The sequence below is a fragment of the Phocoena sinus genome, chromosome 1 (assembly GCF_008692025.1).
Source record: "Phocoena sinus isolate mPhoSin1 chromosome 1, mPhoSin1.pri, whole genome shotgun sequence".
Classification (NCBI taxonomy): domain Eukaryota; kingdom Metazoa; phylum Chordata; class Mammalia; order Artiodactyla; family Phocoenidae; genus Phocoena; species Phocoena sinus.
Genome location: NC_045763.1, coordinates 36,688,522 through 36,709,352, shown reverse-complemented (window position 1 = coordinate 36,709,352; position 20,831 = coordinate 36,688,522). Strand labels below are relative to the sequence as shown.

General features: G+C 46.4%; 1 protein-coding gene across 3 annotated transcripts in view; it reads right to left on the bottom strand.

Moving 5' to 3' along the window:
* Nucleotides 1–20,831, bottom strand: part of RNF220 (ring finger protein 220) — a 224,128-nt gene that overhangs the window by 199,522 nt on the left and 3,775 nt on the right. For 2 of the 3 annotated variants that reach the window (XM_032603511.1, XM_032603501.1), the window contains exon 2: nucleotides 17,091–17,826. In XM_032603511.1, coding sequence (XP_032459402.1) covers nucleotides 17,091–17,715 — 625 coding nt within the window. In that variant the 5' untranslated portion in view covers nucleotides 17,716–17,826. Of the gene's footprint in view, nucleotides 1–17,090; nucleotides 17,827–20,831 lie in introns of those variants that run through there. The other variant, XR_004345500.1, reaches the window with a different exon arrangement.

Sequence of the window (20,831 nt, the reverse complement as noted above, 5' to 3'; positions counted from 1 at the left end):
TAGGATAATTTCTTATTGTTGAATCTCATCAAAGGATATTTGCATTTAAAACTTTCATAGGCAAATAGTACTAACCTGCCCTCCAAAGAGACTGTACCACTTTACACTCCCACCAATGACTCCCACCTGTCTCCCCATACCTTCACCAACAATGGCTGTGTTATCAAACAAAATATGTGTAATTCCTTGAAATGCTTCAAAATTTCCATTGTCTTCCTGCCTCCATCTTCAAGTTTTCTTTCCTTCTTTTTAGCTTTCTGATCATTTTTGGTTTTCTTCCTGCCTCCTCTGTGAAGTCTGTCCTGTACTTTTTCTACTCTTACACTCGGGATTCCCTTCCCTCATTTCTCCGACAGCCGCATTTTTCCTGCTCACAAAGTTCCCTTAAAGTTTCTCTGCAGCTGACTGTGATTCAGTAAAAAACAGACACTCTTCTGCTCTCCAACCTGCTGGCCCTCCTGAAGCAAGAAAGAATGTTAATAGGGAAACCCGAAAATCTTTAATCTGGGTCCAAATATCAGAAGGAAGAAATTCATCTTGGCATAACTCTGAGGAAAAACATCAAGAAGAATTCTGCATTGTTTCCTTGTTAGAACTGAATCTGTTATTTTTTCCTACATTCCACACCTGGATTTCCTGCCTTTGAATCAATAGTTCTTAATTTGTATTCATTACTCTTTTTTGTGTGTGTGGCTATAATGGGAGTGGAGGCAAAAGTTAAGGTGGAAGGAAAGAAAGGAAAAAAATCCCAAAGTGGTTGATTGAAGAGCAAGAACAAATGGGCAGGAAGGATAGTGGGGAGAGTGCAAAGCACAGCTCAGGAAAAAAAAGCCAACTTCTTAAGTCCTCTAAGAAATGTTCTTTACTTTAGCTCCATTACCACTCCCTTCATTCCTGAGCTCTGAAAACAGAATCACAGGGCAGGGATGGCTTGGAGGGAGGGAAGGGGGACTGAGAGCATCCTATGCCTCTAACTGCACCCCACCCCCACTGCCCCCAACTTCTTATCCAGCGAAGCTCTATGCACCATCAAGAATCAGCTTAATAGAATAAACCACTTAGGGCTGAGGCTCAGAGAAAGTCAAAGAGCCCACAATCTCCTTGCTTATTAAGCTTCTTAGAAGTTAGAACGCTGCTAAAGAAAGTGATATTGTGGCCATGCTACTTAGAAAGAACACAAGGATGCTAAGTTGGGAAGAGGGAGGCCAGTTTGGCGGTTTATGAGCATCAACCGATCGTTAACCACCGATGATGGGGCAGGGGGGTGGATACTGGAGTGGGAGCAAAAGTGGCCAGCCGTGGGCTTCCCTGGTGGCGCAGTGGTTGAGAGTCCGCCTGCCGATGCAGGGGACACGGGTTCGTGCCCTGGTCTGGGAAGATCCCACATGCCGCGGAGTGGCTGGGCCCGTGAGCCATGGCCGCTGAGCCTGCGCGTCCAGAGCCTGTGCTCTGCAACGGGAGAGGCCACAACAGTGAGAGGCCCGCGTACCGCAAAAAAAAAAAAAAAAAAAAAAAAAAAAAAAGTGGCCAGCTGTGAGAACAAGTGTTCTAGGAAGTCTTCAAGTTGAGATTGAGAAGAGTTTTTGTAGCATGTACGAATGGGATGAGAATCTAGAGAGTGAGAAAGGATTTTTTTCCCCCTTAGGATAAAGGGGAAAACACAGTCTTAAGCTTCAGGTAAGTAATTAAACAATAAGAAAAATAAAGCAACCTGCAATAACTCCTTCCTAGCTCAAATTTCCCAATGATTCTAGGGATTCTGCCACTCCCTTATCCTCTCCCGAATATAGCTGGCCCACAGACTTTGCTATTTGAGTGGCTGGCAGGGCAGAGGCCAACAACAAGTCTAGCCAAGCCCTTTATCCCAAAAGAAAGTCCTGATGGTTCACTGTCCTTTCCAGGTTAAGAGTTCTAGTTATTTCCATCCTATGCCTTTGAGGGCAGTTAAAAAGGGGGGTCACCAGGTGAGTTCTAGTCCTTCTTGCCCCAGCCCCATTTAACTGGAGCCAAGAAGGAAGGACAACATTGTGGGTACCAGCTCCTTAATATCAATCGGGAATTCTTTTGGCTATAGAAAGACCTGTCACAAACTGTACAAACCCATAAGAGATCAAGGCTCACTAGAGTTCACTGTCCCTGTAATGTTATCAAGAGTAGAGGTTGGGGGTCAGGGGAAGAGCCTGGTTCAAGAGACTTCAGATCTGTGCCCAAGCCCCTGTAATAGTGATTCTAGCTAACTCGTATTAAAGGCTTACTTTGTGCCAGGGCCTGTTCTTAGGACTTCATTTGCATTTTATATGAACACATTTAATCCTTGTAACAACCCTAGGGGATTGGTACTAGTGCTAATTCCACTTTATCTCGAGGAAACTGAGGCACAGAAAGATGAGATGAAGCTGTCCTGTCTCAGAGTTAGGTCTTCTGAATGGTGGTATCTGTAAAGTGCGAAGTATCCGAAAGGCAGGCACTGCACCGTGAGAAGCACTAGGACTTAGCAGACGCTAAAGCATCTTCCCCCTTCCATCAAGGGGTACATTTGACAAACTGTTTTTTGTTTCATTTCATTTTGTTTTGTTCTGTTTTGTTTTAGATCATAACTAGCACGTTCCAGGCAGCACTCTAGGTACTGAGAACAGAGATGAATAAGACACAGTTCCCACCTCCTAGAACTCAGTGGAGACAGGGTGACAAAGGCTTGTGAGCGGCCAACAGATTGTGCCTAACAGCTGCTCACTGCAGAAGACTTCACATCAGGACGCAGCCTGACATACATATGTGTGGTACCGAGAACTGTGTCCAGCACAGACGGGCAGATACAAGGATTACTCATGTTCTTATTTCCTCATGAATCTGACCCACAGGCCTCCCTCTCCTGGGGTTTTCCTCCTTCCCATTGACTCTGGAGCCAGGTTGCCTGGATTTGAATCTCATCTCTGCTATTTCCTGCTGTTGTGACAATGAGTACAGTGTGTTGCTAAAACGCTCTGGGCCTCAGTTTCCTCATCTGTAAAATGGAAATGGCAATACCTATCTCATAGGAATGTTATGAGGATTAAATAAATGATTGCCTGTAAAGCACTCAGAATTGGGCCTGACACCTAGAAAGCGCTCCAAAGGTGTTACTATTCTCATTAGGAGCGGCCTCTGTGCCTGTCTTTGCCCACAGTCATTTCACTCGCAATAAAAAGACTGGATTTAAATGCATCTGGTGTGGTTAGTTTAAGGAGGATAGGAAGTCTCTGGGACTAAATAGGAGGAGAACAGTTCCCTTGGGAAGTTGGAGGAATAACCCTGGAACTTGTTAATTAAGATCTTGTTAATGAATCTGCTTGTTAATGGTCTATTAAATAATCACACAGTGAAGTTTACCGCACAAGTAAAGCCTTTTTCAAATGCTTGCTCTTTCCAATCCTCCTGGCCCAGCTCTGACTTCTAAAGCTCTCCCCTAAGGGAAGGCCCTTCCAAATCCTTCCAAATCTGACAAGGGCCTCTTCATCTTGTCCTACTCGCCTGTAGAGCATGGCTATTCTCGCAGCCTAGGATAGGTCTCCAGGGCAGAAAGCCCTCTTCACCTTGATTCTGGCTATCATTCCTTAGGCCGAAGCATTATGCCTCTGAGGCAAAACATTTCCCTCCTCGAAGTAGGATTAGAGTCACCGGCCCTGGAAACCGAAAAATAAAGACGCTCTGAACTTTGCTGAGAAGAAAGGCAGAGGGTACATTCCTTTCAGTGGGAATCTGGCAAGATAAAATTTCAGCTGAGATGTTACAGATCTGTTATAGAGAGGGGCCTGCCAACCTACGTTCACAAAAAGTCTACACAACTTTTGTCCCAAACTGCCTAGGAAAATAAACAGCTGCAGCCAGTGTCAGGGAACGCAGCCTCTCTTATGGAGCCAACTTCAAGGATGAAACAGCATGTAAGAGGGCTCCCTCTAGGTTGAACACTCAGGTATTTCATAAACTACTTTAGTCTCCTAAGACCATTTTACTCTTTAGACAGATGTTCTTGGAAGGGGATATATATATATATATAGTGTGTCCTTTATATGGTTACTTTTAGATAACCAAAACACATCTGTATTATCTTTTCTGATTCAAGAACCCTATAAGGCAGGGCAAAGATTATCTGCCACCTCCCGTTTTATACACGAGGAGCTGGGGCTCAGAGAAACAAAGCAACTTACCCAAAGTTACACAACTAGCAAATAACAAGTCAGAGCTTCTGGCTCTATGCTCCTGCCCCATCGCTGAGCTGTACCCAACGCCTCTATACCTTGTCATCACTTCCCACTTGTAAATGTGCCACGAGGTGCCCAGCCCTTGGTGGATCCTGTGTGGTCCTTCAGACTAGGTCAAAGTGGGTAGAGCCAGCTGGCAACACTCAGCATAACCTGGCCCAGGAAACAGTGATCCTGGGTTCCCTTACTCTCCCAACAAATGTTTATTGAGCCAGGTGCTACACGAGGAGAAATACTGCACAGAGTCACACAGGGGACAGACATGGGCCCTTGGAGGTGGGACAATTAAGCAAATAATTACAATACAAAGTGATGAGTGTTTAAGAAGGGGCAAGTACGCTGGGAGAAGAACACCACCCCAAGTCCATTAGCAAGGTTGACAAGAGCAACCACTAGCGTACAGGTGTCTGCAGCCACCCGAACCTTGAACCAGGCCCCTATTCGCGGCTCATTTAACCTCCTGCCCACTGGCAGCTGCCCCCAGAAGGGTTAAAGCTTGAAGCAGAGCCAGCCTGCAGGTGCTGGTGACCGATTCTGACACCGTGAGATTCCTCTAACCCTTCTTTCTTTCCAAATGAGCATTCCAGCAACAGAAGCTTCAGGGGGAAGAGGAGAGAGGAGGCTGGCAAAAAATACTCTCCAGCCCCTTCTCGGCAGTATAACAGCAGTGAGAAGACAAGCTGGCTGGAGCCCAAGGAGCCCAAGCGCTCACCGGCCTCCCTCACATCTGGCTAAGCACCATGAACCCCTCCGCTGGGCCACGTCAATTACAATGCTGCACCAAGAAAGGGGAGGTCTGCGCCAATACAGTCAGCTGATCGGCAATAAGGGAGGGAGAGGGGAACAGCACGAGGAGGAGTGAAGGCAACGCGGGGAAGGAGAGGCAGCTGGCCAGATCCCACCCACGACAGGAGACTGGAGAAGGTACTGCCGTGGGCAAGCCCTGAGCCTTCACCCTTACCAGCCCCGGGCTCCTCAGTGGAATCCCAGCCTCTCCCTCTCCACTGTCTGGTCCTGACTCCCCTTCCTCCAAAGCCATACTGCTCTGCCAGAGCGTCCCTCTGAGACTCTCACCCTGGAGGAGGGGGTCATAAACTTTAAGGAGAGCCACCTGCGTGTCAATATGCAGATTTCCAGGCCACATTCCCTGTGATTCTGATTAGGAGGTCTGGTGTGGGCCCTGGGAATATGCATTATAAGTAACATTCTCCCCCATCCCCAACCCACCCCCTCCGCCACCACCACCACAAGTGATCAGGACGCTGGTGGTCCTTAGATCACGTTTTGAGAAACCAGCCTTGGGGATTACTCCCTCTCCTGAAATCCCAGAGCCCTATCTGTCTGTTATCTTACATTATCGTTTCTTTTTCACATGTACATCCTAACTACTCACCTTAACCATAAGGCCCTCAAGAAGAGGAAGTATCATCTCCTAACTCTTTGACTCCCCCACCAACAGCGCAGAGCCCAGGGCTCTACACACAGGAGCTCAGGAAATGCTGTGCGTGTAGAGCTACGACAATGGCGATAAGAGGCCGGGGGAAGGAAAACCACAGCAGAGACGGCGGAGTCCCGAGGCCCCGGCTGGAAGGAACTGTTTTTAGGACGCCTACATGAGGCAGGCTGGGACAACAGCTGGCTTCGCCTTCTTTTTTTCCTTCTTCGGTAGTCTTCGCACTACACTCCTAACCTCCCTCGTGCAAGTCAAGTCTGTGCAATGCACCTCCCATAGGAAACTTTGCCAAGAAATCCTGCCAAGAATCCTGGGTGCGATGTGGCTTAGTTTAACGGCCAGGAAGTACTCTAGATCCTGAGATCCATCAGGTCTCCATGCAGGGCAAAGCACCTAGCTGAGCATGACCTTTAGTATAAAGCTTAGGGCACTTAATCTATCCCACTAAACACCAGGAGGGTCATGGTCCTCCTGCATTCAGCAAATACTTCCTGAGCGTCTACTCCATCCCAAGCATGGTTCTGAGTGCTCACGGGTCTTAAGACATCATATGTCATCAGAAAGTATTTTACAGTGACTGATCTTTAGAAAGTTACTTTAAAAGCAAGACCCTACATGATACTGGGCCTCAGAACCATATAAGCACCAAATGGACATTCTCAAGAATGCCTGGCTATAGGATGAAATATAATAGAGACCCAAGGTCAGGTCTGAGGCCCTGGTAGAGAGAAATTCTATTCTTACTCACCATCATGAGCAATCCTTGGAAGCTCCGGAGTTCTTTTTTCCGCATTCAGATGCCATACTTGGTCCAGAAAAGCATACTGCCACACCTAGCCTCTTTGAATACGTAACTCCTTGATTTTCAGATATCAGCTTAAAGGTCACTCCCTCCATAAAGCTATCCCTGACTCATAGACAAGATAGGTGCTCCTGCTTCTAACCCCATGGTGTTTTATAGTTCCCCTATCAGAGTAGTTTTCACAACATCCTGCAACTGCTTGTTAAGCTTTCAGCTCCAGTAAGGCAGCAACTCTAATCTGTCTTGCTCATCATAGTATCCCCAGCACCCAGCACAGTGTCTGGAAGGACACACGTACTTAGGAAACACTGGTTGCATGATTAAATGAATTGATGAGTGTATCATACTTTCTATCAGGTTGGAAACTGAACCATGCCTCCTGTACTCTGCAGTTTTACCCACGACGCCACCAAAAAACACCCAAGATGAAGCAGCACCCTTCCTTCTGCCGTATCAGTATTTTATAGATGTAGATTGGAGGCTCACAGGATCACCCCAGTACAGATTCCAGGAGGCATTTCCCATGATCTGAGATGGACACAACACTCCAAAGTCGATGTAATGTCACCAAGAGCCTGAGAGTTATACCAGCCAAAGCCACAATGCCAGCCGTCACAGACTGGATGGTAAGATCTCTTTCAAGTCATTCAACTTCCAGAGACCCAGCTTTTTCATGAAGAAGATATTAGGTCCTTCAGCAGCAGGTACTCTCTTTGAATAAAGAAGCAACAACAATAAAAAGCTACCCATGCCGTGATGGGAAACTGGAAGAGGAGGGCAGCATTTGCAAGGAGGCACCTCAGCAGTTAGGAAAGGGTTAAGAGCACATGTCTGTCTGGGACCTCTTACCCGTAAATCAGCCTTGACTGCTGCTCAGGCTGAATGAAGCCCCACCAGGTTGGCCTGTCAGGAAGGAAGCCCATGCGTCCAGACTTTTGTTGTTCTAAGGATTTTTTTTTTTTTTTTTTTTAATTTTACTGCTCAGGAAGGAAGCTGAAGCCTAGGCCCTAACTGCAGTCCTGCTGATTACTTACCCTCGCAGGCACTGCTGCCTTTACCTCCCTATCTACCTCTCAGACCCAACTCTTTCCTTTCCTAGAGTTCCTTCCTATGACTGTGGCATTTGGGCCTAAATCCCAGACTTTCCACCCTTCTTTAAAAACTCAAAATTAAGAATGTTCATTGTTTCCCTTCCTACATCCCATACGTTTCTGTGTCTGTGTGGAAAGGACTGGGGACTGGGGGAGAGGAGTAGGTGCTCTATGATCTACAGAGACATTTTGTCCCCCAGAGTGACTTGAACCCCTTCTCTTAAATGGAGCTGTGAAGGAACGGATGGGGATTGAGGTGTCAGACAACTGGCCTCCAAAGGTTATTTCTGCTATGTATATACGTGAAACCTATATTTAAATAACAGACTCAAATCCAAGGTCCTCAGGCAGAGGGTCAGTGTTTCCCACTCCCATCCTCCTACTCCCCACCTCTCCTACTGATGCACAGTCATTCTCTGGTGTTCCCAAGCCCCCGGGGCTTTCTTTCTACAAAGAGAAAAACACTGAGTTTATTTGTGCGCTCAGGGTAATGGACAGCCCTCTTTTACTCCTAGGAGAATGCACACAGACACTATGGAAGAGGCCTATCCCCGCCCAACCCTGCCCTCCCCTTCCCCTGCTAATCTCTCCCCAGCAGCCCCCTGCCCCCCTCCCCGGGCTCAGTCCTGCTGCTGTATTTCTCTCCTGACCTACAAGGCCTCTTCAAGCCCCTTCCTAAGCCTCCCCCAAGCAGAGACAATCCATCATGCTGTGGGACTGTGACACACACAGATGGGGGAAGGTTCACAGATTTCTCTCACACAGGCAAGAGGGGAAAAGTGCCTGTATAACTTAAAATCTGAGGACATACTAGAAACTCTGGGACTCTGAATTCTAATACTAGTCAAACACCATTAAAGCAAATCCTATTTTATATGGCCCAAATTTCTAGCACACACAAATTCTACTGGCCCATTTATTTCTAATAATATCTGATAATACAAAGTTCCAGAATAAGAAAATATGATGAGATTCAGATTCTCTAACCTGGGCTGCTGCCTAGATATCTAATCCTAGTCAAGTCCCTTCCTGACTCAGAGACTCAGTTTCTTTAACTATAATATTACCTTGCTTCTTAACAAAATGAAGGAAGAGAGAGGTCAGAGGGCCACCAGGGCTAATCCTGGTGGATGGATAATAATGCAGGGAGGTGAAGCAGCTGCTATCACAGAAAAGGGCTCTGAGCCTTTCTCCCTCCCTCTTCCACATCGCCATAAGGCATGAGTGCATGAAAGGATCCTACATACATGCTAGTCAGTAATGACCCTGTGTTTGTCTACATCAGTGCTTCTAACAAGGAAGATTATACCACCAGATTGTCCTTGAAAATAATAATAGTCATTATGTATTGCACACTTAGTATGTGTGAGGAACTGTTCTAAGCATTATCAGTGAGCTTAATCTCATTCAGCCCTTCACAACAACCCTTTTAGGTTGTGTAATTCCCACTTTACAGATGAGAGTACAGGGGCCCAGAGAGGTTAAGCAATTTGCCCAAGGTCACAGAGCAAATAAGCTAAAGGATCATGATTTTACTCCAGAGGCTGAACTCATAGCCACTATGTTATATTGCCTCCCCACCTTTGACGTGAAACACCTTCAGGTTGAGGCTCAAAGGGGCAAATACAATATTTATCCCTCTAACAGGTATTTATTATGCTAGGCCATTCTGACTCAGTGTGCATCAAACTCTGAAAAGCAAGGTCAGGTGAGAGCAATATAGGATCAGCTAGCACCTAAATGGAAATCATATACCTGAAAATAAAGCAAAGGTCTCTCCAGGGCTGGCCCTTGCCCCCTCCCTACAGCTTTCTGACTGTCTGCTGCTCTAAGATGGATGCAAAGCCATAAGTCTCAGCCTGCAAATGAATTTCAGTGGAAAAAGACAACCCTCATCTGGTGAGTCACACTAAAGCTTACCGGGCTTGATTTCTCATGAGACTGTACCAAGAGGTTCCTTCTTCACCCATGCAGCTCTAGACTTTCCTAAAGCTCCGTGTCTGCTGAACAGAATGTACTGGATGCAGCACCATGTCTCCCCCCAGAAACACAACTTTCGTTTCCTCTAGGTCATCTTCACTCAGAACACATTCCACAGAGAAAATTGCCAGTCAAATGTCTGAATTGCCAGATGCTTGTATGTATCTACAAAACTCCCACATCACTTGTCTGGTTCCAGCTGCAACCAGGATCTAGGTAGAAATCTTTTTTCCTAAAATACACACCCAAAGATCTATTTTTGTAGACTCCATGATAGGTGATGTAATGCTGTGGGAAAACATTTGGGTAGGGGATAGACTCCAGTCTTAGGTTTCTAGAGAGTTAGGAGAGAAAAGCAAATTTTAAATTATTTTTTAAGTTACGAAAGTTTTTTAACCAAAATAACACAATAAATCTGTACTTGAGAAAGGTAATTGCACATCTCTTAAAAAACTCCCTCCCTACCTCCTCATCAAAACTCAAGGTATATAAATTATTCCTTTCTTTCCTCAAACCACTACACCTTTCCGATAGCACAGTTTTATGGATACTATCCAGTGCAAGGCTGAAGAGTGGCAAATTGATGAAAACTTAAAGTAAAAGTTAGATTATAATCACTACCATCAATTTATTCAATACTCAACTAACACTTATTGAACACTTTGCTGTGATTGGTACTGATTTAATGCTAAAATTTTTTTAACACTGAAACTAAAATGTGATTGAGATAATAGAAAAGCCTGATCCATTGGGTAAGGCTGGAAGGGCATGAATTACTTCTATTTGCTTAGCATCTACCAGGTTCACTGATTCATACTACAGCCTCTCATTCCCTCCAGGCCTAAACCCATAGCCCCAACTCGGGATCTCTTCCTGGAAAAGGCACAACGGAGTGACTAAGTAGGTGAAAGTTCTTTTGCAGAAAATTCTCCTCCTTGCCTCAAAGAGGTATTTAGAAATTTCCACTCTGTAGCACACACTTTGAGGTTCCAAAGGATAAAAACACACTCTTTTCAACCACAAATGCCACAACTTAAATGGCATTTTAAAAAAAATTTAAGGCATTTTAGCTGCTATGTAGCAGTACGTCATCCTTAGGCCTGCAGCTCATCTCTCTTTAGGAGGGGTAAAATGGCACTGGGAAATGTTGCCGAACTGTGTGAAGGGAATATTTAAATGCAAAAATTATTGTTATTTTGGTGTAAAATCGTGTGGGTTTTACAATAAAATGTAACATCACTCCGAATCTCAAGTATTTATAAAGAGTACATTCCAACATGTGTTCTGATATTTTTTGACCAGAGGGATGTGGTTAAAAAGAGTTAAAAATATGAAAATCCATCATAAAAATATAACTCTATTAAGTGTATTGTCACTCCAAATCCCGAGTATTTGCAAAGGCTCTATTTCAAAGTGTGCCAACATTTATTAACCAGATGGGTGTAGTTAATAAGGGTTAAAAATAAGAAAAATCAATATAAAAATATAATTCTATTTTTTAGTTTCCTCTTCCCTGCCTAATGAGGAAAAGGGGTGGGGAGGGAAAGCAACTTTTGTTATTTGGATACAATGTGTGTTTTTTGTTTTCAAACAAAAAAGGGCCACCAAATAATCAACCTGGGGCCACTGACCGGAAGGCAGCCCCGGAAAACTTCCCGTGGGAAGAGTTCCAGAAATTGCCCGGACATTAACGAGCCCCGCTGTGCTGGCTGCGAGCCTCAGACGGTCAGAGGTGACCGCGACTCGCCTCGCCCGAATACCAGCCATCCTGCCGATTCACGAACCCCGGGACTTGGGAAACATTCCCCGGACTTGAAAAGCAAGACGGACGGGGAAAACACTTCGAACCTACGTGAGAAACCTCAAAGTCCTCGGATGCCGGTGGCGACGCCAGATCCAGATGCGCGCGTGCACACGTCCATGCCCCCGGCTCGCCGCGCCCCGGAGCCCTCCGCGCTCCCTCCTCCCACTCCCGCCTACCCACAGCCTCGCCCCCCAAGCCCCCTCCCCGCTCAGTGTCCCCTAGCCTCTTCACTCCGCTACCCGCCCATCTGCACCTCCCGCCGGGTCCCCCGATCGCCCCGACCTCCGCGTGGGCGCGCCCCGTCCTCGGCCACAACCCCTCCCACCCCCTCACCCCGACCCCATCTCTATGCGGCTCGTACGACGTACAGGAAACCGGCCCAGGGCTCGGTTCTCAGTGCGACCTGGGGGCGCTGGGCGTGGAGGGCGGGGCGCGGGTGGGGGACCAGGCAGCCCTCGGGTCCCGGCCGCGGGCGGCGGCGGCGGCGGCGGCGGCGGCGCGGTGCTCGCCCGGCCCCGGGGTAGCGCCCGGCGTTCTCCCGCAGCCTCCGAGTCCGGCCGAGCGACGGCGAGGTCACCAACATTTCTGAAACCACTTGAACGCCATCTCCGTGGCGGAGGCTGGGGGTCCTTTTCAAGTGAGCCAACGGGGCCCACGCTGTGGTCCTTCCTCCCCCCTCGCCGGCCTCGCGCCTCTCCGCGCCCCCTCCCCCAAACGATCAATTACTAGCCACCCTTCTGCCGGGAGCCGCGAGGGGCTGGCTGGCGGCCGCGAGGAAACGGCAGCCCGGATCACTTCTGCATGACAATTGATGGGAGGGAGGGCGCGAGGCAAGGAGGGAGGACGGCTGCGGTGTCCGTTTTCTCACCATGGTGATTAGGCATTCCGGCCGTGCGAGGAGGCAGCCGCCGACCAGAGCGGCGCGGCGTGGAGCGAAGGCAGGGGAAGAGCGGGAGCGGGAGCGAGCCCAGCCTCCGGGCGGGCCAGCGGCGCGCCGAGCCAAGCCAAGCCAGGCCAGATGGCTCTGCAGCCATCAGGGACTTCTCCCGTCCAGCCCGGCCCCACTTTAGCTGTGCAAACATTTCTTTATCCCAACAAGACAATTAAACCCAGCAGCATGAAAAGGAGTCTCCATGACTGTGTTGGGAGTGAACAACCAGAAACAACCACACACATCACAGGAGTTCTCGCCCCCTCCTCCCCCACCCACCCCAGATGGGGAGGGAAAAGGGACTCCGCGAGAACCCCGGGAGCAGCTGAGCCGACAACCGGGCTAGGTCTGGGCAATCAGTACAGAGGGCACCATCTGACCCATCTTTCTGATGATTTCTGCACCCTTTCAGAGTGGTCATCTGCTCCAGTTACAATCCAGAAGTTGAGCCTGGTGACCTGAGAGCCGCCGCAAACATTCTTCCCAGCAAGAGCAATTCTCCTAAAAGCCCAGATCAAGGTCCCTACCCAGACGTAGTCCTGGGTAGTCCCAGAGCCCTTGGGAAGTAGCCCCCCTAACACCACCCCCATGTTGTGGCCAGCCCTGCTCATTCCAGGCTGCCCTGGGCCTATGTGGGCTCAGCTGATTTGATTCCTAGGACATAGGGTCTTCAAGGATACGTGCCATTGTAAAGACACATCTCAGAGTCAAAATACCATCTCTCCTACTCAGGGCTTTTCAAATGTGAATGACTTCGAATATATCAAAGATGAGAGCAAAGCAGAACATCTGGGAACTGCTGTGAGTCACAGGGTTCCCTGCCTACCTGTGAATCTGCCTGACCACAGGGAAGGGCGAAGAAAGAGGGCCACTTGGGGTCAGTGTCCAGTGCCCATCTCTGAGGTGAGCCAGAAGGCAGGGCCCATCATCACTTCCCAAGGGCAGTTCTGATTCCTCTCAGCCCTCAGGGCGAGCATGCATCCTAGCCAACTCCAATTGCTGTATCACCCAGACAGGGATTGGGCACAGGAGAGGTCTACAGAGAACAATCAGGAAATGCACATGATAAGAGCCAGAGTGCTAAGGGGGTAATAAATGTATAGATTCTAGCACAAGGCAACAGAGAATACCTATTTTCCCTTTTGTTGTAAAGTTTCCTTAATGAGGAAATGTTTATTTTAAAAGCCCTGGGAAACATATCTGTAGACACTTCATATGTAAGACACACGTGGACTATTCATAATTGGTCCATAAATTTTCACCTCATTTCCCTGGACAAGGAGACTTGGAGACGGGTTCAGGGCATGACAATAAACGGGAGTTACCTCAGTCCCCTTCCTGGGGAATCATGCATCCTCCACGAATGGCTTCTCACAAAATACTTCTCCCTTTTTCCAGGGCACATAAGTCAGTCCTGTTGAGTAAAGGCTTCTTTTTTCCATAGAGCCCAACACCTACCTCAGGAATCACCTGTGATGCCAGGTAGATGAACAGGCAAGCAAACTGGAATCATCTACTAGGAGAGACAATACTTTACCCAAATAGCTACATTTCTTTCTACAAATATGCATATTTAATCACAAAAGAAATCCTGCCTATCAGTACCCAGATTTAAGGAAAGAACACGTGTGCATTACACCATGTCTGCAGGCCCCTCTTTCAAGCGCTCTCAGATGTGGACATACCTGCATATGGATGCAGTGTGTGAGCAGGGGGAGGCTGCGAGAGTAAAAACTGCCAGTGTTTCCACTGTAAAACTGATATTTTTCATTGACTTAAAACTCAGTCATAAAACTTCTACTCTAAGTAAGGGACACACACACCCACACTCATCCCACCCCCCAGCAAACCCCTAAAGCTACATGCTTATTTAGGAGTTTTACTGTTGTATTTAATTAAAACTTTTTTTAATTTTATGAAAAACATTTTATTTATATGAAGAGAACTGAAAAATCAGTCAACCATATCAAAGATTAACTCTAAATTTTAAGTATTACAAAACATAAAATATACACGGTTAATTTCTGGCAATCTGGGCAAAAGCCACTGTATCCTATCACTTTGCTCTTTTGAACACTTTCTATCCTCTCTCTTCTTGCCTCCCCACCTCCTCACTGCCCCATCTGCCCCTCAAGCTCTCCCCTTGGAAGCAGTCTTGTATACTGTCACTCGATTATCTGAGAAATATTACTTATTTCTAAATGGTTCTGTAGGGAGGACCTGAAAGGCATCTAGTGGGAATAATCAGGCCTTCTAACGGCCCTTAAATATGTATTTACATAAAACAGACCATAAATATTCCGACACACGTCGGCATATGACAGGAGCCAAGAAAGCTGCAGCAGACTTTGTCGTGGTGCCTCTTCCTTACAGAAAAATGTTTCCCCAGCCTTCCAAATACTCAAAATCAAAAGCACAAATGCTCCCCAGTACAACCCTGTGAAGGCTGCTATCCCACCCAAGGGAAGGAAAGGAGAAAGAAGCACAAATCCAGGGTTATCACAGGGTAACAGTCTCCTATTCACTTTGTACCTTTATTTCTCATTTAAGATCAGTCACAAATGCAACTCTAGATAATAATGTGTGGACAGTCTACACTCACAGACACGCCTACAGGTCTAATGTCTGTGTAAGAGAAAAAGGAGAACACAAAATACTCATTAAAGAAAGGATATTTTAAACAAATAAAAGGGGAAAGGGCTCCAATTTATACAACACTACAGTTTGAAGTAAAGAAGTTTCCCCACCCTTCTGATCAGAATCTCATTAATTTCAAGGTCAGAATTCCATTTCACTTTGGGAGACAGACTCATTTAATTTTTCTCCACCCAGGCGTATTCCTGTGTGAGGGATCCATCTCCATGGGGGATGGCACCCCTACACAATGCAAACCAGGCAAACGGAAGAGTTATGGCTTTGACACTCAGAGGGGAATGGATATCCACATCTATGAGTGCTGACCTGACTAACAAGCTTCCTCCTGCTCTGGGGGTCTGAGACAGGTTTGGGCTAAAAAATGGAAAAATGGAGACAAGCTGGATTTGTTAGGAGAGAAGAAAGGAATCTTGACCTCCAGGTGTTACTCTGTGGCATGTTCGTTTTAAGAGGATTTCATATTCAACTTGTGTTTGGAGAAAAAAGGAGCAGAATCTGTCACACCCGAACCCAGGACAGTTTGGGCCAGAGGTCAGGTTAGAGCTCGCCTTTATCACTTGCACTTCGACCAATGAAAACTAAACTACACTAAACTAAAACAGACCGATACAACACCAATCCGTGTTCAGCAAGTATATTCCTAAAGCAGGGTCAGCGCGCGCACACACACACACACACATACTCACACATCAGCTGTACAGAAAGGGAAAGGTGGAATAGGAGCTAAAGCAAAAGAGAGAACATGGGCAGTTGTGCTGTCAGATAGCAGCCTTCTCCCTTAAGTGGAGAGGTCTTGGGCTTACAGACGCTGACATAAAAGACACACTCGCAACATATTTCAAAACCAAAGAGCGATGGATTTACAAGGCAGGTTGATTTTATGATGACTTTTATTGAAAAGGTACGCTGGGTTCAGGCAGATGCCTTTTAGTGCAGGAAAGTTAACACAGTGCCTAATTCAAGGAGACAGCCTGAGGAAGCAGTGCCGACAGGGGAGAGAGCTGCAACGTCTCTATTACTCTCCTTGGCATCATAAAGAGAAGAGAAAAAAATGACATTCGTGGTGGTGGTTATAGAGAGGACGGGAGCACAAAAAACAGAGAAGAGGGGAAAGCAAACCTCAGATGTAGTTTTCTTAAGAAAATAAAATGAAGCAAATCTTAGAACAAAGGATCGGGTGGGAAAACACCCTCAGTTCATAAATTCTCACCAGGCTTGAAGAAAACTGCTCTGTGGGGTCTACCCATAGTCCCAAAGCTTCGAAACACAATTATTTTTTGATTATATTAGAGGGGAAGATGGCAGGGTTCAAAACTCCTACTCTACAAGTTCCAAGTAAAGGTTTAGCCCCAACTATTAGTGAGTGTAGCCAGAGCCCAGCAAGGCACTTGGAGAACATGACAGAGCTGTTCCCTAAGCAGAAATTAATAATAGTTGTGAGCATAAAATATGGAGCAGCCACACAGGCCAGCTGTGTCTACTCCTAAAAGGGAGCCCCTGGATAAGCACCCAGAAAACCTGTTAAATCCCAAGAGAAGTCGACTTTCTAGCCTTGTGATTGCAAGGAAAACACAGCTGTTTGAAATGCTTTATGGTGATTGACGACACCTTTGTCCTTCTCTGAAAAATAGCCTGATTTGGAGTAGGGCTGAGAGTTGTGAAAAATACAGTCACGTGGAGTCTGCTGGATGTGATAACAATGGAAAAACTAAAAAACTAATACCGAGATCAGAGAAACATAATGAGGATAGCAAAGAGAGGAGGGATGGACGGTTTCTTTGAGCCCCCCAAATTCCCTAGGAACCTACACTTACTAATGAAATGACATTCACTCCGGTCCATATACAGCACCCCCTCCACTCCAGAGTCCCCAGAGAATAAGCCAATCAAGCCCTGGAGGGAAGGGCAGTGCAGGCCAATGCGCCTCTGGCTACCTTCAGAAAAACGTTTCCTACAAGAACTATCAATGCTCATTGACAAGAGACAAGTAAATGTCAGCACTCCACAGCTATTGAATGGGAGGGAGTCGGCCCTTCCCATTACTAGGAGCATGAAAAATGCCACCGACCTGTTGAATCCTATTGTAAGGCAGGGCTTACTGGGGTTAGGGGAGGGCTGCACCAAAGTACTTACATCTGTCATTCCGATCCTCTGGGCTAGATGAGGCTTCCCGATCCGAAATGAGGCCAGAGACGGCAAAAATCTTCTTCCCAGTGTCGTCAACCTTAAGTGAACCGGGGGAGCTAGATGGCAGCTGTGTCCCAAAGTCATATTCCTTGCCATCTGCATCTGAGAAGCGCAAGTGGGGAGACTCTGTGTCATGGCAGTTTTTAAGTCGCTTGGCCGGCGTAAAGGCTGACTGATAACTCTCCCGGTCCTCAGTGGAAGCAAAGGGACGGAAGGCCCCCACTCCACTATGATTCAGCATACTGATTGGGGTGCAATCTAGATTTGGGGGGGCGAACTGAGGGTGGAGGTGTAGTAAAGAAGGGGGAAAATCACGATTGGCAAAAGTGCCCGGCACCCCACCTTGCCGATGGTACATAGAGGCAAAGGTGTAGGAGCCATTGGTGAATGGAATATGCACGTCCTTGTCTACCGAGACAGGTACACCGAAGGGTCGTGGCTGCTGACAAGGGATGGAAGCATCACGGCTAGCCTCAGCCGTGGACGCCAGGACCATCAGTGCTGGGGATGCCAGTGGGTTGGGGAGGTAGGATGAGTTCTCCATCTTGAAGGCTGCCCGGTGTAAGTCCATCGGAGTCTCTTTCTATGGCCGACGTCACACAAGAAGCAGTCTTCCCTGGGAGGGAGTGGCACCTGGGATCAGGGCAGGGAATATTACTGGGGAATCATCCCCTTCTAAGACCTGCGGAAACAGCAAAGAGAAAGAAAGAGGGGGGAGGAAGGTCAGGGGGAGGAAAGAAAAGGGAAACCCCAAGTGATCGAAACACCATCCTTCTGGCTTACAGATGCTCGGGCAAGAGACACCACAGGCTTTAGGAGCCAGTGGGCAGCAGCATCAGACCATTTTCATTCAGGAAAATCAATAGACAACTTACTGTGATGTACGCGTAGCTGACTTTGGTCCCTACACGTTCCGGGTGAAATGCGCCTGAGCCCAGCAAAGGAAAAAAAATCATAAAACCTCCAAATACAATATTCCCTGAGCAAATGAGCTTTGGAAGGCCAAGTCACCCAGTAGGTTAGGTGGGGGTCTATATTTTAAAGGGCTTGCACCTGCATACACTGCTCATGGCTGGCCTGGTGTTCCAACAGAGACCAGGTTCTACTCATATGACCCCCCGCATCCGCATCCCCTCTTCGTCTTCTCTAGCAATGCCCTGAGACTGAAAAAATCCTAAGTCAAGCACATCTAGATCATGAACACCTCCACGTGTTAGTTGGTACAAGTCGTACATGTGGATAAATCACACACACTGGCACATACATAAACACACATCTTCATGTATCATCTAAGACTGTTTCCAGAAAGAAGTACTATGTGAAGAAACAACAGCAGCATTATTTTTGATCCACACCCCTCCCTAATCATATAGGCTTTCTCTTTTCTGAGAAGGAACAAAACCTTCATCAATAAAGTGCCTGGCGTCTCTGGCAATATTTAAAAACATAACGGGTGCCTTTGGCATATGTTCTCTGGAAGCGTCTGTCTTCCAGGGGCAGCAAAGAACTGATTGGTAATTTTAGTTACTAATGCACTCACTCTTAAGTAGATTTGTAAACTGCCTTGAATTTGCCATTGCCATTTAGAGCAAAATGTTAACAAAATTTCTGACTTACTTTCCTGTGCTTACTGGCCCAGTCAGAGTTGATGTCCGCTAAAGACCCCTGGAACAAATTGTAGTTCAGAAAGACTTCTTTCAATTTCCCTTTTAAATTTAGGTTGTACATTTTCATAGCCACTGATTCTGTTTCAAAATTTATTTTGAGTAGGGGGTGGGAGAAGGGCTGTGTATGAAAGTCGGGATAACAGAAGATGAACACTAGGACTTATTAGCTTGAAGGATGTACACTAAATAAAAACTTAATGAAACTTAAAGTGTAACCAGAAAGCACCATCTGCTACAAATCATAACCTCTAAATTGAGAGTCACGTCTCAAATAAAATTTACCCCCTCCCTTAAAAAAAAAAAACCCACCTAGATAAAGGAGTATCTCTGATATTCCCCCAGACAGAGTGACCTCAGTTAAGCAGTACATGAATCCTCCCGGCTTAATGCAGCGCATAGAGTATTTCCTTCTCCCATCCTGTAGCAGACATGTCAATGACTGTTATAAATTGGGAAGATGAGTGCACACCATCGGACTGCTTCCTCATTTGGCATCTTTCCTTATAGACATCATTGCTAAATTACCAGATTATGTATCTCACATTAAAGGATTTTTCTCTCTCCCAAATTTTAAATAACTTTCCTGTCAAGTTATAGCAGTGCAGGGAATGATCTGCCAAGGACAGCCAGTTAGGCTGACAAGTCTGGGAATCCTGTTCTTGGCTGTTTTCAAGTCAGATTAATGGTCATACAACACGGATGCTCCGAAAGTGGGTCCAGGGCTGATCCAGGGGTTCTAAGCAGCTCCTCACAACAGAAATAACAAACTACTTGTCAAACAAGCAATACTATATGAGGCAAGCTAGAGAAAAGGGCAAACATAATACACTAGGGGTGAGGGGAAGGATGTTTTCCCCCCCCCAAAATAACCATCACCCAGAGGATTCGCTTTTTATTTTTACTTCCTGGATCACCTCATTATCTTAAATGAGTTTAATAAATTAGTAATCTGGCAACAGCACTGGACACTCCAACAGAACACAGTGAATCACTCAAACCTGGTTATTCATTTGAAACTTCATTATATTGAAAAGAAATCAACAATATTTTCCCAGGCCACATCTCTTTTTCTCCACTGTGTGGGCGTTGGTCTCTGTGGGGGAAGGGGGAGTGCTTTTTTTCTTTTCCCTTTTCTTTCTTACCCCCTCCTCACATTAACAACTTGTATAGATGAGGCTTCAGCAGACCACAGTCATTATGAAAATCTATAGTTAATACACTCCCAATGTCAAAATGTCATGGGTTTAAACACAGAACCCCAAATAAGAAAACTGACCCTCTTAATTAAAAAAATATGGATTGTAAGATAATCAGCTTGATGGAGCATTTGGGTGACTGTAAAGAACTGGCCAAAGGGAAAGTAAGTAACTGTTACTTTTCTGCCTCTATGCTGATTTTTTTTAATTTAGCACTTCGTGCAAATCCAGATTAAAATAACTCCAGCTATTGATCTGAGCAGTGGAATTGACATTAATTTTAGTTCACTTCTCACTTTGCAAAGGGATCAATAGGAAGTAATAACAGCTGACATCCCCGCTGAAAGGAGGAGAAAGAAGGGCTGAAGACAGAAATCGAAAAGCAACCAAATAAATCATCAGCTACTTTTCCACGGCATCAGACAAACTCCAAACAGATTGCAAAAAGTCTTTGTTGAATTAACTAAACAAGGAGGAGGGATCAATCCACGAAACTAAATAAATTGTCTGGCAGGCAGTGAGGTTGGACAGAGGGACCAACAAATATTGAGTTTTTAAAATTTCAAATCCTTGACGTGATGGGTTTGGTTCAGGGCTGTATGTGTGGCAGTTTGCTAAATCACACACCCGACCCTGGTTTAAAGTGATTACAAAACGCCAGCTAACTGAATAATTAGTGAGATCACTAATTGCGTGGTTAAACATGCCAGAACCAAGACAAATGAAACGAAGAAGCTGGCGTTTGGAACATGAACATGTCTGAAACTGGGCTGATGCGCAGCGCTCCCCGCTCTCCGGCGCGAACTAGCCACTTTCCCATTGAA